The 16,030-nt window shown below is 52.8% G+C and overlaps 1 protein-coding gene across 1 annotated transcript; it reads right to left on the bottom strand.

Annotated features, from left to right (window-relative positions):
- Positions 1-779: 779 nt before the first annotated feature.
- LOC136019931 (LON peptidase N-terminal domain and RING finger protein 1-like) lies at positions 780-15,662 on the bottom strand. The gene is made up of 12 exons (XM_065690569.1): positions 15,058-15,662; positions 11,935-12,053; positions 11,231-11,353; positions 10,365-10,493; positions 9,840-9,975; positions 8,763-8,853; positions 7,020-7,134; positions 6,308-6,429; positions 5,769-5,927; positions 4,731-4,893; positions 4,500-4,646; positions 780-3,072 (listed from the first exon to the last, which is right to left on the bottom strand). Exons 1-12 carry the CDS (start codon positions 15,437-15,439, stop codon positions 2,893-2,895), a joined length of 1,866 nt encoding a protein of 621 aa, XP_065546641.1. The 5' UTR covers positions 15,440-15,662; the 3' UTR covers positions 780-2,892.
- Between the last annotated feature and the right edge of the window lie 368 nt (positions 15,663-16,030).

Here is a 16,030-nt window from a genome sequence, read left to right as displayed (position 1 = left end):
TCAAAGTGGTTTCAAGTGACACGGGTCTCCAGCTTCACTTCTGTGCTCTGGGCAGCCTGGCTGGGGCCAGCAGGGCTGCTTTTTGGGGCTAGGGGTGAGAAAAGTATGGCCAAGGCTCTGATGGAGGCTGATGCTGCGCATCCCCTCGGCTGCGCCTTCCTTCCCGCCTGCACTCAGCCTCTTCCTGACATCTAGTGGGAGCAGGGCAGCACGGCAAAGGGATCTGGTGCCAGATCCTGACTCCAGGAGAGCTGTCCTGGCAGGACACCCGTGTGCGCAGGCTTCAAGACCATCCCCTCTCCATCCAGAGCCACCCTCTCATTTTAGGGCCCATGCGTGCATCCCTAATGCTAGCTGCCAAATGTAAACCTGCTCCCAACTTGCAGCCCTCTGCCCATGGCTGCAAAGGCAGAGCAGGGGCAAGACGCTCTCCACACCATTTTAGGGATGGACACGCTCCAGGGTTATCCCACACTGGTTAGTGTCTGCCAGGCTGGTCCCTGTGTTCTCATTCTTCCCCAAAGCCTTTAGCCACAATGATGGGCAGGAGCTAGTCCCTCCTGCCTTGTTTTACACACTCACTTTCTGAGAGTAAAACCACCTCATTATTTGGCTTTGTTGCCACCTACCTTTGCTGGACCGTGTTCACTGTGTCCATCTCACTTTCTGTCTGAAGGCCAGAGTGTCACCTCTCCACACGTCCCCAGATCTCTCTGGTGATGCCTAAGCACTTTCATCAATGAGCAGTTAAAAACCTGCAATAAACCACCACCAGCAGCACCAAAAAAAAAAGTCTTTTATTTAAATGATCAGGAAGAAAATCTAATTCAAAGAATGATATTAATACAAACCCCAAAGGGGCTACAAGCAAACTGCAGTGATTTGCATGAGTCCCTTCCCTTCTTCACAGGCAGATGTGGCTCTGGTCCCCAGTGTGGACATGGTGTAGACCCACACTTCTCCCCTGCACCCCTAATGACACCCCCTTGCTGGAGGGACCCACAGAAGCCCAGGGAGCTCCCAAAGGTAGGTGAGGTGCTTGGGATGGGGGGAGCCACTGGGTGAGCTCACATTGAAGCCACAGCATAGAAAGGCACTTCCCAAATGCCAAAGGCACCCTGCCACCTGCATGTACCTGCCCAGGATTCCAAGGCATCCCTCCATGCCCAGCCCCATCCAACATCCTGGAGATACAGCCTCTTGGGGGAATCATGGTGCCCCAGAGACAGAGGCAAAGTAGGAGAGGACATGGCTTAAAGGCAGATGAGCAAATCCAGCTTTGAATCGCCCTCAGCTGCCCCATGCTCACTATGGTCCCTGGGGAGCTGTGGTCCCTGACTGTTGCTCTGGGGAGGCACTTTACTGGAAAGATGGGAATGAGACCTCTTGTTCCTGGAGAGAACAGGACAGGAAAAGGTGGTGGCACAGGGCAGAGACCTCCAGAGCTGTGTCCAGAGCCTCCTGCCCCAGCAACACATGCAGTAAGGAGCATTGTAGACGCAGCCTGATTTTCTCTCCCACGCGCAGGTCCAACAGCGCACTGAGTTCCTAGATGGGGTGTGGAGCCTTTGAGAGAAGCAGGGATAAAATTCTGGAAGCAATGTTAATCCAGTGACTGAGTGGAAGCCATTCCTAAAATTCAACCCAAAACCACTGAAATTACAGATGTGAGACAAAAATCTCAAACCTTCAGGATTTCTATGGAGGAAAGCCTGGTCTGTCCAGGGGAATAATCTTCCCTATGCTTAGAGACAAGCAGAAGACAGGCGCTTGCAGACAGGCACTTTCTCCCCTGACAAGGCGCTCAGTCTCAGTCACTGGTCCTACCCTGCCTCTCCAGAGGTTCGGCTCCCTTTAACTTCACTCTGTGCTCCTTTGGGGGATCCTGAACTGTTCTGGGTCCCAAGAGCAAGGATTTGGCCTCAGCTCAGATCCTGACTTCTCCTGAGGAGGCAGAAAGCTTACAAGAAACACTGAACACAAGGAAAACTGCAGTAGTCAAGGAGCAGAAAGTCTCACAAAATCACTGCCAGGCTCAACTCCCTCGTGTCATAGGCTCCTTCCAGCCCGCAGGCCCAAATCTGGAACGTGAATTCAGCCAGGCTTGGGAACAGCAGCCTTTAGGCGGGGGAAAAAGCACCAATGCTGCCAAATTACCCCCTTCCCACAGCACTTCACAGCAATGGAGCTGGCAGTCAGAGAAGCAGCCAGGAGTCTCCAGCACGGCTCCAGGGCCAGCAAACTCAGCACAGCAAACATGGCACAGCACCAAGCAGAGCAGTGGGAAGGGAATGCCCAGACCCAGATACATTTGGAAAGCAGCATCTCCTTGCTATGTGCCATGGAGGTGGGTAAGAGCAGGACCATGAGTTTCAGATGGTTTAATTTAACCTTTCTTCTTGTTTAAATAGAAATTAAGTCAAAGTTGTAAGCGGTGGCACGAGAAAGCCATCACAACATCCCTGCCTCCTGGTGCCACCTCTCCCAAGCCTCAAAATCTGCTACATGGAGCTGGACCAGTTATCAAAACCCCCTATGTTGTCCTTCAAAGGAGAGCCAAAACTGAGACGATCAAGGCACTCAGTCCTCTGCCCTAAGGACAATCCTTAGCACCAAATCAGGTCTAGAAGTGATTTTAGTTCCCGAGACACAACCCATCTTTCCATCCCAGTCCCCACTTTGGCAGCATGGCACTGCCATGCACAAAGCAGCTCCTGGAGGCAGCATGGACGGTGCAGTGTCACTACAGTGCAGCATCACTGCTGATGCAGCACCAGCCCCACTGAACCAGGCAGAGGGTGCCCAGCTCATCACCAAGGTCACTTTTGGAGGGGCTCAACCACACTTAAACACATAAGAATCCCTTGGGGGGCTCTCCCAGAGCCGGGGGTCTCAAACATGGCCCCAGGGGCTGCGCTCAGGGGGCTGCTGCAGCAGCATGGTCAGGATGCGCTGCAGCTGCATGAGGCGGGCGCGCAGGGATGTGGTGGAGAAGAGGTTCAGCTGGTAGGACGGGTCAAGGGGCAGGATGGAGATGAGCCACCAGCACCACGTTGGGCCATCTGCTGAAGCCTGGAAGGAAGAGAAGGAGAGAGCCTCGCATCAGGAATTGCAAGATGGATGCATGGACTTTGGGCAGCATCACTGACGGAAAACAGTTGCTCTTGTCAGGATAGGAGTGTCAGCTTTAGCTAAGGTATTCCTCCAAACAGCTCCATTGTCTAACCAGGCTCAAAACTGCTGGATAAACCAATTCAATTTCCAGACAAGCATTCCTCAGGGAGTCTCCAGAAACAGATGTAACCAGGAAAAAGTCTATACTAAAGAGACAACAAAATATCTTGAGCATTTCCTTGTTTCAAGCAATGCTTTTTGGAAGCACAGGCTGAATCCTGCATAGCTGGTGTCTTTTGGGGTGTTTGCCATATCATCATTCAGCAACGCAAACTGCAGGCCAGAAAACTGTCCAGTGCTTTTGTAAACCGGCTTTCTTAAAACCTGAGCCAAATCAATAGGGAAATGCTCCACTCAGCTGAAGGAGGAAGAGTTGTTTTGTTATTTTGAGCACAGCACTCATCTGACTGCTGGCCAGGACAGCCTTAGCCTGGGACAAGCCGGCAAGAGATATTTGTGATGATCCAGACAGGAAACGCTTTCTTAAAGGAGTGAAAACTGAATTTAGGTTGGTTTTTTTCCCCCTCCAAAATCTGAATTTGTCAGAGCAATTTAATAAGCAAACTGCCCCCTGCTCTCTTAGCTCCTCACCTCTGGCCAGCTATGGCTGTCTCAAAGGAATACAGTGAGAAAGGAGATTCGCTGAGCTGTGGGGTTTCTTTGCCTGTTTGTTTGTTTGGTGTTTTTACCCAAGTGTTTTTGAATCCAAACAGTTCAGTTTCTCAGTTCTCATTTAGGAAAAGACCCTGGGAAAGCTTTTAAAACTCAGTGCCTGGTTTCCAAGACAAGTTTAAACCCATAAAGAAACATTAAGCAGTTTGAACAAACAAGCCCTACATCTCTCTGAGTGAGATGCTGTAACTGGTAGCGGGAGTGAAAAACAGGGCTTGTTTCACTCATCTTACAATAGAATCATGGAATGGTTTGGTTTGGAAGGGACCTTAAAGCTCATCCAGTTCTAAACCCCTGCCACGGGCAGGGACACCTTCCACAAGAGCGGGTTGCTCCAAGCCCTGTCCAAACTGGCCTTGGACACTGCCAGGGATGGAGCATCCACCACTTCTCTGGGCAACCTGTGCAAGTGTCTCACCACCCTCACAGGGAAGGACTTTTATTTTAATGTCTAATCTTAGTCTCCTTCTACCAGTTTAAAGCCATTTCCCCTTGTCCTGTCACTATATGCCCTTCTAAAAAGTCCCTCTCAACGTTTCTTGTATCTTGTTGGTTAACCAAGCAGAGAAGCAGAGTAATTGGTGCAGGAACCTGCTTCAGAGGCTTTCATGCTACCCGCTCTATTTAGCGCATCCCTTCCCTTGGGGCATTACCTGGATATCTTCCTCCTTCTCCGGCAGCGGTCCATGCTGCATCAAAATGTGCCTGGAGGCAAGGTCTTGGTGTTCACAGAACTGCTGAGCCAAGCGGTAGGTGCTTTCATGCAGGCACTGCAGCTCCTGCAGCTCTTCCCCAGCCACCTGCATGGAGAGAAGAGGAGAAGGTGCCCATGGGGATGCTCCTTCCCACCGCAGCAGTGGCTTTTGCCCTGGCTCTGCCCTCACCTTCCTGTCCTCCAGGTACTCAATGTCAGCAGTGTTGTAGCCGTCCCTGTGCCCACGGCTCAGCACCCGGAACCGCCGCCGGCCAATGGTGTCCACCAAGGACCTGCCATCTGCCAGCAGCTCGATCTGCCTTATCTCCAACATGCAGCCGTAGTCAGCAAAACTGGAGGGAGATGGAGAGAAAAGAGGGGTGAGCTGGGGTACCAGTGGTGAGGATGCTCTACTGAAGGCACCACCTTCAAAGGAGGGAAAAACCCAAGAACTAGCTGGCAGGAGAGGGAAATTTTGGAGTTACCACTTGCTGCTAAAAGGGCAGGGAATAGTGAGCACACTGCCTGCACTCCCTTGGATTTGCCATATACCAAAATGACTGAAGTCCTCATACTGCCCTGATATACCGTGGCCCTGACACTACCATCCCTTGCAAAGACATCCTCCCAAAGCCCAGAAAATGTTATTTATCTCATTTCACTTGAGCAGGACTGTAGCACAGGGAGGATACGGCATGTAAATACATGTATTTAACAGAGTATTTGGGTTAGGAGTCTGGAGACTGAACCCATCCAAGACCCGGATGCCATAAGGAACATAATGCCCACACTGCACCAAACAAAAGCTCATTTAACCCAATGTCCTCTCACAGCTCGTTAAGGGCAGAGTATGAGAAATGTGGAAGTTTTCAAGTGCTCACTAAGAGGAGCTGAAGGTCACAGCCAGGGAACCATGCAGCTGAGACATCTTGAGAGAGAAGCTGTTCCTACATCACTGTATTTAACAGCAAGTGCTGGTTATGCCCACCTCCAGCACCAGACCCACTCCTTGCCATGGCTGTGATGATGCTGGAAGGCAGCGAGGTCCTGTTTCACTCTACTGCATGGTGAATGCACGATTTCCCTGCTGGGTTTATCAGTGGGGTGGAGTGGGATAGGAACCCAGATCCTTTTCTTTGAACCCCTTGGGATTTTAGATACTTGAGGCTGGGGCAGAGAAGAGTAAATCAGCCAGGGCAGAGGGAAGCCACCTTGCCCCAGAGCTCACCTTTTCCCATGTTCATATATACACATCCCGAACCTCCTCGTGCCGGTCTCCTGGCACCGCCGGATCATGAGACGATAGCGAGGCTCGAAGACGTGCAGAGGGCAGGCAATGCCAGGGAAGGACATCGTGCACACAAAGATGGGGATGTTCTTAGTCAGGCTGAGGGACAGGAGGAGAGATCACTATGAAAGCTCCTGGAGTAAACCCCATCCCAAGGGCTGCTCCCACAAACCAGATGTGTCCTTTGCCCCAGGAAGTGATTCCCTGGAGCAGAGCAACACCAAAGCTTCCACCTGGCTTACCAGGAACCCAAGGACAAACTCTACCCACAAAACAGCTCCTTGCGGAGATGCTCCCTCATCCCCAGGTTCCCCATGGGGCACATCTGCATCCACCCAACCCTGCTGTGACATGGTCCTAGAAGCGGGACAGACATCACCTGAGCAGAACCATGCCACAGCAATGGTATGTGGTGAGGACAGACCCCTCAGGCCCCCGTGCATGCACGCACATGCACAGTGGAGCAGGTCCCTGCTTACTTGGAGAGCTCTGCCATCTCAGCCCGGTGCAGGTCCCTGCGCTCAGCCAGCTCAGTGGGGAAGGTGGCCAGTATGATGTCCTGCAGGAGCACAGTGGGGCTGTAGCTTCCAGCCTTCAGGTACTAAAAGAAATGAGACCCAGAAATAGGTTGGAAAAGAGCCGGGGGGGAGCTCTGATGCTGAATCACACTCACTTTTATTAGAGCTGAGGGTAATTCTAGATCAGAGAAAATCAGGGATAAAACCTATCAGTGGATGTCAAGCCATCAAGCAGCTCCACCGAGACCTCCAGACAAAGCTCAGACCTAGGGCCTACCCCATGCAGTGTCCTGTCTCTGACAGTGATGCAGTCCTTGTATGACAACCTAATTTCCCTGATGATCTCATCCGAATCCCTGTTCATTAAAGATTAAATCAAATCTCCAGGCCATCAGGTTTTCCATCCATTTCCATTTTCAAAAGTAATTAGCATTCACTTCTTTCCTTCTCTCTTTCTCCCTCTACCTCTCCATCCTGTTTACAATTTCACTAAATCACTGTTGCATCTTCTGGAAATTAATCTCTTGGTCTTAATTATCAACAGTCTAGTTATTCCCATATGAGTGGAGCTGACACCTCTGTGCCAGGGAGCTGCCAACATAAGAGCATTGCTCCTTCCCACCCCAGTCCTGGCTCTCCCTGGGGCTCCATCCCACCGGATGCATGGCCTTACCTCTCTCAGGCTCTGTTTGCAGAGGGGGCAGTTTGGCCGGTGGTCCAGGCAGCGCTCGAGGCACTCCTTGCAGAAGGTGTGCCCACACGGCGTCGTCACTGGCACAAAGAACATCCTGCAAAGGGACCAGCGTCAATGGACCACAGAAAGAACATGGGGCAAAGAGCGCAGGTAAAGCCCAGCAGAGAGAGACTTCACAGAGCCTCTGTTCACAGGGTTGGGTGCCCTCAAGGCTGTCATTCCCCATGCCTGGCTCAGTACCTTGCTTTGGGAACCCTGGCTGGTCTCAGCCCCATGGTGCAGGGGTCCCACTGAGTGCTCAGGGACTTGAGAAGCCCAGGCTGGTGCTGCAAGGGTAGAGGAGGACAGGGTGTGCAAATCTGTGGGTGCAGCTTCTGGCTATCCCCAGCTTTGTGCCTTCATCTTCCTTGGTTCATCTTGCTGAAAGCAAGAGATTTTGCTTCCAGCAGGAACAAGATATTTCCCATATCCCCTCCTACCATTTCAAGGGAAATCTGCTGCCTTCCCCAGCCCTCTGCACTAAAGACAGCAATACTGCAGGGATGCAACACCATGAAAGCTATCTCACACTGTGTTTTTCAAGCTCTGGCAGCCCATGGTTATGAAACTCACCTTCACTTCAGCTGCATTGGCTAAGCTTTGCTTGTAGCTCCTGTTAATTAAGTGTAAAGGTTGCTACCTGGCTTATTCCTTTAATTAGCAGTCTGGGCTCAGACTGTGGGACTTGCACAACAATAAAAGATGAATTCCAAGCCTGAGCACTGCTTCCCATCCCTGCAGGATCCCCATGGACCTCATCACTACACACATAGCACCCCCTTCTGCAGTTACCCAGACACACAGTAATGTACAGCTCAAAAAGTAGTGATGGGAAAGTGCCTCCTTCTCCCCTGCCCCGAGAGCAGAGCCAGCAGCAAGCTCTCAGGTTGCTCACAGGTAGCTCCAGGATCAGAAGTGAAATGGTCTTGGGAAAGCCATGCTCAGCACTGAGCCCTGACTCTTCCTCGACACTGGTTCCCTGGTCTCAGAAGAGACCTAAATTCACCTAATGCAGATCAGATACAGCTTTGATCTCTCTCTCTGCTGTGCCATTTGCCCATGTTGTGCCCAGATCTGGAAAAAAGCTGCCATACAGCAAACCTTGACCATCATGCACATCCAATGATGCAACATCCAGCCTCTGCCAGCAGGCGCTTGCACAACTGCTTGAGGTCCCGGGCCATGCCAGAAATAACAGCCTGGTTTGAGCATGCCCTGTGACAGCACCCAGGCCTGAGTCAGCAGACAGACACTTGCCCTACCCTGTCCCCTTTCCACCTCCAGCAGGCACATCGCTGGGAAATGCTCCTCTTCGTGTTTGTAACATCCCCATCATGGATGTTTTTTCCCTGGGGCAACACCTTCCTGTTCCAGCTTCCATCTACAAAGGGCAACCATCACCTTCAGTCTTTGACCTCACTGAACATCCCCACCTCCACACCAGCGTCTCAAGCAATGCAGACCCAAAGGTGCTGCACCCTGAGACAGGGCAATCTGAGCAATTACGGCCTGGCAAGGCAAAGCATGCCCCTGTCCCCCCCTCTTATCTCTACTGAAACCTGTGTTTCAGCAGTACTGGGGGTTGAGTTCGCTATTAAGATGTGAAGACAGATCCGCACCAGGAAAGAAAACCCAGTAGGTGCTAATCCGTCATCCTAAAAGCTCTTCTGCTGGAGAACTCACCGCATGCAGAGGGAGCACTCCACGTCAGACACACTCAGCAGCTCCCAGCAGGGCTGGATTATTTCTTCTGCTGTTGTTTCTTCTTTGTTATCTAGTGTCGAAGAAGAGAAGGGAGGAAGGAAAAGGAAGGAAAAGGAAGGAAAAGGAAGGAAAAGGAAGGAAAAGGAAGGAAAAGGAAGGAAAAGGAAGGAAAAGGAAGGAAAAGGAAGGAAAAGGAAGGAAAAGGAAGGAAAAGGAAGGAAAAGGAAGGAAAAGGAAGGAAAAGGAAGGAAAAGGAAGGAAAAGGAAGGAAAAGGAAGGAAAAGGAAGGAAAAGGAAAGAAAGAGAAGGAAAGAGAAGGAAAGAGAAGGAAGATTTCAATACTGAAAACTGATCTTTGCTTTCTGATCTTGTCCTAAGGTGTAAGTAGTTAACTGCCACACAAAGTAGTTAAAAACACAACTGCCAAAACGTGGCATAAATCCCTCTATTCACCCACCTGGGTTCATCTATAACTCTTACATCACTGGGTCTCATAGTACTTGGAAGAGGAAGGTGGTGTCTCCCTATCCCTTTTTGCAGGCAGGGAAACTGAGGCACTGGGAGGTGAAGTAGCCTAAGAAACTCCCAGATGGATGTCTCTGGAGACCTGCCATGAGTCATCACCACCACTTTTTGCAAAGCCAGGTATGTGGCTTCCAACCATCTGGCTGGAAGCTGATGGCACATTCATATCAATGGAGGTGCCACTTCCCATAATACACATTCCTCACAAGGGATTTTAATCTAAATCTGAACCAAACTAAACCCATGAGAACCAAAAGAAGCCTTTCCCTGACTCCACACCGGGAACAAGTGACATCTGGCTTTAGCAAGAACTTTTCGCCAAGCTAGACCCAGAAGTTTGTTCAACACAGGATCCTCCTCACATGCATGAAGAGCAGTGAATGTGCTGACCAGAGCTGCCCCATTGTGTGCCCTGGGACGTCAGCTCACTGAGTTGGCACACAGCACAAACACTAAGCTTTCAATGCTAAAATGGATTTTAAACAAGTATTTTGCATGAGATGAGATTTTGGTACCTTTGATGACACTCACCTACCAACCACTGGCCCTGCCTCTCTGCTGAAGTCTCCAATTCTCGTTGTTGCTCCAGCTGGGAAAGGGTAGCTGTCCCCTGGCTGTGCTCAGACTGAGCATCCCCTTTGCCACCTGTCGGCTCCCCCTCCTGAGCCTAGGCACAACAGAGATGAAATTGAGTCCATTAAAAATGATGTTTTGGGGTTTTATTTCCTGAATGCAGTTTGACTTGGGTGTTCAAACATAAGAATCTAAAATCTTAGCAGAAGTATTGCAGACTAAAGCTGGGAGAGGAATGGAGACAGAAAGCACCTCTTCTGTTTCCCCAGTCCCCACAGCACCAGCTCCCATGGTGTCTTTGCTCTCCCACCTTCCACTACCTGCAGCTTCTCATTCCAGCATGCCACACTTCCATGTGGCTATGATCCTGCACAGCCTCTCCTTATCACACCTCATTTTCCATCATTAGAAAACCCCAATTCGGGACATCCCAAAGGAACATTAAGTCCCATTGCAGACTGAGATCATTGCAGGCCCTCTTACCTGAGCTTTTGCAGAAGGTGGGAGCACAGGGCTCCCTCCATCGACCTGGGGACCAGTTGAGCCCTGATGAGCATCACCTGAGCGTGAAGCAGCCTTGTGTGCCTGGGGAGCATCCTCCTGCATTAGGATCTGCAAGGAAAAAGTGGGGCTCAGGGAGTGCTGGGAGAAGGAAGCAGGAGGTGGATGTGCTGCCAGGCTCTGTCTTTCCCAAAAGCAGCCTCCTGTTCACCACAGGACACGTCAGGGTTTCTTGTTTCAGTGCTGGCTGAGCTCTGTGTCAAACAAATGCCTTGGCAGAACATAAGGAAGAAAGCAGCACAAGGCAGTGGACAAAATGGTGTATTATAAGGGCTGGGAGCTGTGTTCTCCATCACTCACAGAGAGCAGGAAGAGAGTGAGCTGGGGGGGTACAAGGTCATTCCTCATCCCCCTGACCTTTCCCTGCTGGAGGGCAAGAGTCTACTCATGGCATGAAGCCTCCACGCTGGGGACAATGCCAAAGGCCACACCAGTGATGGTGATTTTGGTACATAGGTGGTGCTGGCCTGAAACCATCTGCAGGAAAGACACTGGCTCTACACTGGCAGCTTTTAGCTGGTGCTTTGCCTTGGGTAACTACTGAGGCTGCCTCAAAGCCCACCTCATGCCATGTCAGCATCTACACACTGCAAAACCTGAGACTTGCAGGTATAGACTGAGGAAGGGGAGCTTTCATGGGTGAACCTGCATTGGAGCAATGGGAAGGCTCTTGGACCAGGACCCAATGTCCCTTGATCCCACCCAGAGCAGCATGACTGTGACTGACATGAGTCCTTCAGAGGACATGGGTGATGTGAGGCACAGGACCCCACCACAGTACCACTCACTTTCTGCATCTCTTTCTGAGAAGGGTGGAAATGGGGACTGAGTGCCAGGCAGTGTTCCCATGCCTGCAGGGCTTCAGCTCTCTGCCCCATCTCCAGAAGCACCTTTGCTTTCCTGAAGAAACCCTACAGAGCAGAGAAAACCTGTGGTGAGGATGAGACAGTGACCAGTTAAGCACATACCCCTTCAGCGCTGAGGGAATCTCCCTCCAGCCTCCTCCCATCCCGAGCCAAAGCACCCGGACACGCTGCTGCTCCCATGCTCAGACTTGTCTAAAAATTACAAGAACCCATAAAATGGGACTCTCCCAAAGTGCAGCAGTTGCAGAAGCCAAGCAAACAAACCCTACAGTGACCTACGGAGGGAAGCAAGGGCTCTGCCTTCGAAGATGCAAAACAATTACCAACAAGTGCTTCACATAACAGCAAATGAGTTCCCAGGGCTGATTTCTCCAAGGTCAGCTCAGCCTTTGTCCAGCACTTTCTTGAGTCCCAGCTGCAATCCTATGCACCAGCATAGATATGTGCTCTGTGAGCAAGGATGGACATGGCACCAGGCCTGGATTTGCAACGTAATTGAGTCTGGCAAGTGTGTTTCTGAGCAGGGTGAATCCAATGGGTTGAATTCAGGAAAGGGGGAAACTGCTCCCGTACAGTAAGATTTGGCTCCAAGTGCAGCCAGTCAAAGGGGTCTTCTCTCTGCTCACCTCATGGTCTCTAGGCTCAGCCCTGCACACAGCATCCAGGTCCTCCAGCGCCTGTGCGTGCTGCCCCAGTGCTGCAAATGCTTCTGCCCGGCACAGCCGCAGGGAGCTGGCATCTGGGGCTGGAAAGAGAAAAGTTATCACTCATGGGGAATCCACGATGAGGCAGCAGGGCTGGAGAGGCCACTGTGGTTTACAACCCCTGCCTCACACTGAGCACAGACAGATCCTGCGCTCCTCTTTGGCAGGAGTCACTGCCCTCATAAGGCTCTGCAAGGAAGTTATTTCCTTTTAATATAAGTTTTAAACTCTTTAAAGCTCTTCCCTTTGTTTTTCCCCATCTCACCCAAACGTTGTTAGCCAAGGGGCCACACCACTGCCTTGGGGCTCAGTCATGCTGGGATCTGGGCTCTCATCCATCCTTTTGGGATGCATCGAAATGCCATACATGTAATCCTTACAGGGGCTGTTGCCACAGGAGGCTTTACAATGTGATTCACCCAGCAGAGCCATAATAACACATCATCAAACAAGCCTGCAATTACCACGACCTGAATTCCCACAACTCCAGGGAGCCCACCTGGATGTAATCCCAGGGCAGAGGAGAAAGTAGAAGAGTTCTAGGATCTGTTCCCACCATATGACTTGTGTTTTCCAAGAAAAGGCTGAGACTTCCAAGAACACAGGAAGGGAACTGAGCACCCGGTTCCTCATCAGTGAGATGTCACTGATGAGATCTCAGTGGTGGTGACAGGCATTGAGACCGTCTGCTCTCCTGCTTCAGGGAAACCCCATAAAGACCTCCCTTCCCACCAGCACTGCCAGCAGGGGAGTTGGGGTGGGGGATGTCTGGGAGTACAAGCAAACAGTACCACAAAAGCCCACATGGAGTAACCAGGTGTGGTAATGTTTGTGGGTTTGAACTGCAGAGACTCCCAGACCCACCCCATTATATCACAGCTTGCCATGAAGGTGACCTACATCCAGGGCTGTGCTGGCTTTTTAGCTAAGGCAGTGGGGCTCTGCACCCAGCCCTTCCCACACCACTGCCTGCATCCACTGTCACCATTCCCAGGCACCTACCATGTCTTATCATGGAGGAGGAAGCTCTCCCATGGCTATTGCCTCCTCATCCGCTATGCTCAGCATGGAGCATGGGGAGACCTTGGTCTCTGCCTGGTGCCACCATAACCCAGACAGCATCTGCACCAAGGCTGCACTAGTCACACTGATCTGTGCAGCAGAGCAACACCTGATTCCTCCAAGCTTATCTTCATTTATAATGTTAGCTGAGAGCTTATGGGTCAGGTCAGGAAACACGGGAACTCGCTGCTCAGTATCCTGTCCCAAACACACATCCAGAGATGAAATATTCCAGCCTCTAATAACAGGAAGGGATGAGCAAATGGATACAGAATCTAGAGGCTTATTTTCCATGCGGGCAAACCCATGCTATATGGACAATAAAGCAACTGATTTGGCAAAAGAGATGTGTAAACGGGGGCTATGAATTCTGCATTTCTCTTCAGCTGCAGCTGGTTTTGATCTATGATATCATTAGACATTAGGGACGTAAGCCAGCTGGCGGCCCAGGCAGCTGATGAGTGACTGATAGCACTCACCAGCCTCCTGGCTCCAGGCACGTCAGGATGCCTCCTGTGTTACGTGTTACGGGGCATTTTTTTGTTCACTTATTAAAAACAGAAGATTAAAAGTTGACAATATACTTTCTCCCAAGCAAAAAGAGAGCTGCTGTGCATGGAGGGCTGAGCAGGGCACCGCAAACCAGCCCATCGTGTGACGCTGAACCACATTCCTGTGGGTTAAACATTTATCAGTGGTTCTGTTTGAAAGCAAAGGGAGCCCATAAGAAGCTGTGCAGCCTGAAAGTGGGCTGCAGGAGCTGAAAAACACATCCCAAAAGCACCACCCACGTGGCTGAGCCTGAGCAGCACCAGCAAGTGTGGGTTTATGAGAGCTGAGGCTGGGACTGTAATTTCCTCCTTGCCCTTAAACTGGACTTCCCCCTGCTCTTCAGGGAGCAGAGCATGCAGGGGAGGCTGAGGACAGAGCTGGCAATGTTTCCTCTTTATACTCACAGAGGCTTTTTAGAAAGAGATCTATGATTGTACACCCCAATCAGACAAAAGCCTGGCAATGAGGAAGGAAAACAGCACTGGAGAACTGAGCACATGCATCTGAGTTGAAGGATGGGGTAGAGGGTATGAGACAGATGCCTCAGGAGGTCACATAAAGGGACCTCCTTTCTGCTGCCAACATGGGGATGGGCCAGCCGGCTCAGCCCTTTGGTTCCAGGCATACCCTGAACCTCTGGAGCTTGTCTCATAGCAGGCGATGAATAAATGTCTGCGCTGCGGGAGCAGAGATGCCTGCTGTCATAGAAACGCCAGTGCAGAAAGGACCTTCTGCCTCCATCCTGCTCCAGACGCATTGCATAACTCTTTTTATTTAAGTATTACTCTCGAAGGAATCCACTTACAGCCACATATTAAAGCAGATCAGCCTTCCCTGGGCCCCTGGCCCTGCAGGCAAATGTGGCCAGAGCTGGCCACAGAAAGGGGCCAGGGCTGCCCTGTACCATGGAGCTCAGCCAAGGCTGTGTCCTTGCCAGGCTCTGGGGGCAAGGACATGTCTGTCTCACACTGGAAAAGTCGCAACCACTTTATGTAATGCCCACCCCCCTGGGCAGAGCTTTTCCTCTGACCCTGAAATATTGCTGTGTGGGAAGATGCAAGAAGCTGTTGCTCTTTCCTCTCCAGCCACTTGTTAACACCAGAAGCATGTGACCGATGGGACACAGGCTCCGTGTCCTCCCTGTGGCCCTGGCAGCCAGGATGAGCAGCACGGCTTGCCCAGCCACCTACCCTGGGACACCTTTAGCCACGAGAGAGATGCCTCGTTATTGGATCCTCCCTCCTAGTCCTGACTTTCCAATACTTCCAGCTTCCCCGGTCTCCCAGCTCTGGACCATGCCGGCTCGGAGGGCACTATGGCGCTGGCACAAAGTGGCATTGGTACTCACCTGTTCCCCCATCCCAGTCCGAGCATCCTCAGCCCAGCCCCGCACCCCAAACCCGGCAGTCCCTCGGTCCCGGTGGTGCTTACCCAGCTCGACCCCTCTCTGTGCCATCCTCAGCGCTTCCTGCACGTCCCCACGCGTGAGGCGGTCCCGGACGCGGGCCACCAGCCCGTCCAGCCGGCTCTCCAGGGGCACGCACTTCTCCAGGAGGCCGCAGAGCACCACGCTGCTCCTCGCCCCCCCGACGCCCAGCAGCTTCAGCCTGTCCTGGCACAGCGGGCAGCGGGGCCCCCCGAGGCACCCCTTGCAGACAGTGTGCCCGCAGGACACGGTCACCGGCTCCCACAGCAGGAGGAGGCAGGACGGGCAGCGCAGCACGTCCATGCCCCTGCTCCCGGGGCCGAGGGACTGCCTGCCGGGGCTGCACCCCCCGAGCGGAGGGGACGTGTTTTCGGGGCCGCGGCTCATCGCTGCAGCCGAAGAGAGGGAGCCGGCCTTAGGGCGAGCGGTGCCCGCACACCCCAACCGCTGCCGGGTCCCAGCGCATCGCCCCGCTCCGCCCCGCTCAGCCCATCCTCCCCGGGGCTCCCGCCCCGTCCGGCCCGGCGGAGGGCTGCGGGGCCCTGCGGGGCGCGGTACAGCCCGTCCAGCCGGGGCAGGTCCCCCCCGGGCAGAACCGACGGGGGTGCCGGTGGCGGAGCTGTGGGGGCCGCTATTGGCTGCCGCCGCCGCCCCGCCCCGGCCGCGTTTCGTAACGGAGCAGACGGTACCGGGCGCTCCGCGGAGCAGGGTCGGTGCGGCCCCGGGCGGTGTGCGGGGACGCGGGGTGCTCCCGGATGGGTATAGGCTGCCGAGGACCGCCCAGGGGACGCGTGGGCTCCGAGCAGCCGAGCTGCGGGGGGCAAGTTGGGGTACTCGGGGATGAAGCCATGCGGGGATGCTGGAGACCCCTCCGGACCAGCAGGGGTGCAGGGTGCGGGTGGATCTGCGGCACTCTGAAGCAGGACCAGGGTGTGAAATGCCAAGGGAGGTTTTTCGGGGTGCCAGGGAGCTTTGGAG

This window comes from Lathamus discolor, chromosome 10 (assembly GCF_037157495.1).
Source record: "Lathamus discolor isolate bLatDis1 chromosome 10, bLatDis1.hap1, whole genome shotgun sequence".
Classification (NCBI taxonomy): domain Eukaryota; kingdom Metazoa; phylum Chordata; class Aves; order Psittaciformes; family Psittacidae; genus Lathamus; species Lathamus discolor.
The sequence above is the reverse complement of the archived record's forward strand: the minus strand, read 5'-3'. Positions and strand labels throughout refer to the sequence as shown.

Coding starts and splice junctions, on each gene's coding strand:
- LOC136019931 (XM_065690569.1), bottom strand. CDS start 15,439: ATGAGCCGCGGCCCCGAAAACACGTCCCCTCCGCTCGGGGGGTGCAGC. Junction 8,854..9,839: donor GCAGGGCCAGTGGTTGGTAG/GTGAGTGTCATC, acceptor CTTCGACACTAG/ATAACAAAGAAGAAACAACA. Junction 6,430..7,019: donor GCAAACAGAGCCTGAGAGAG/GTAAGGCCATGC, acceptor CATTTCTTTTAG/TACCTGAAGGCTGGAAGCTA.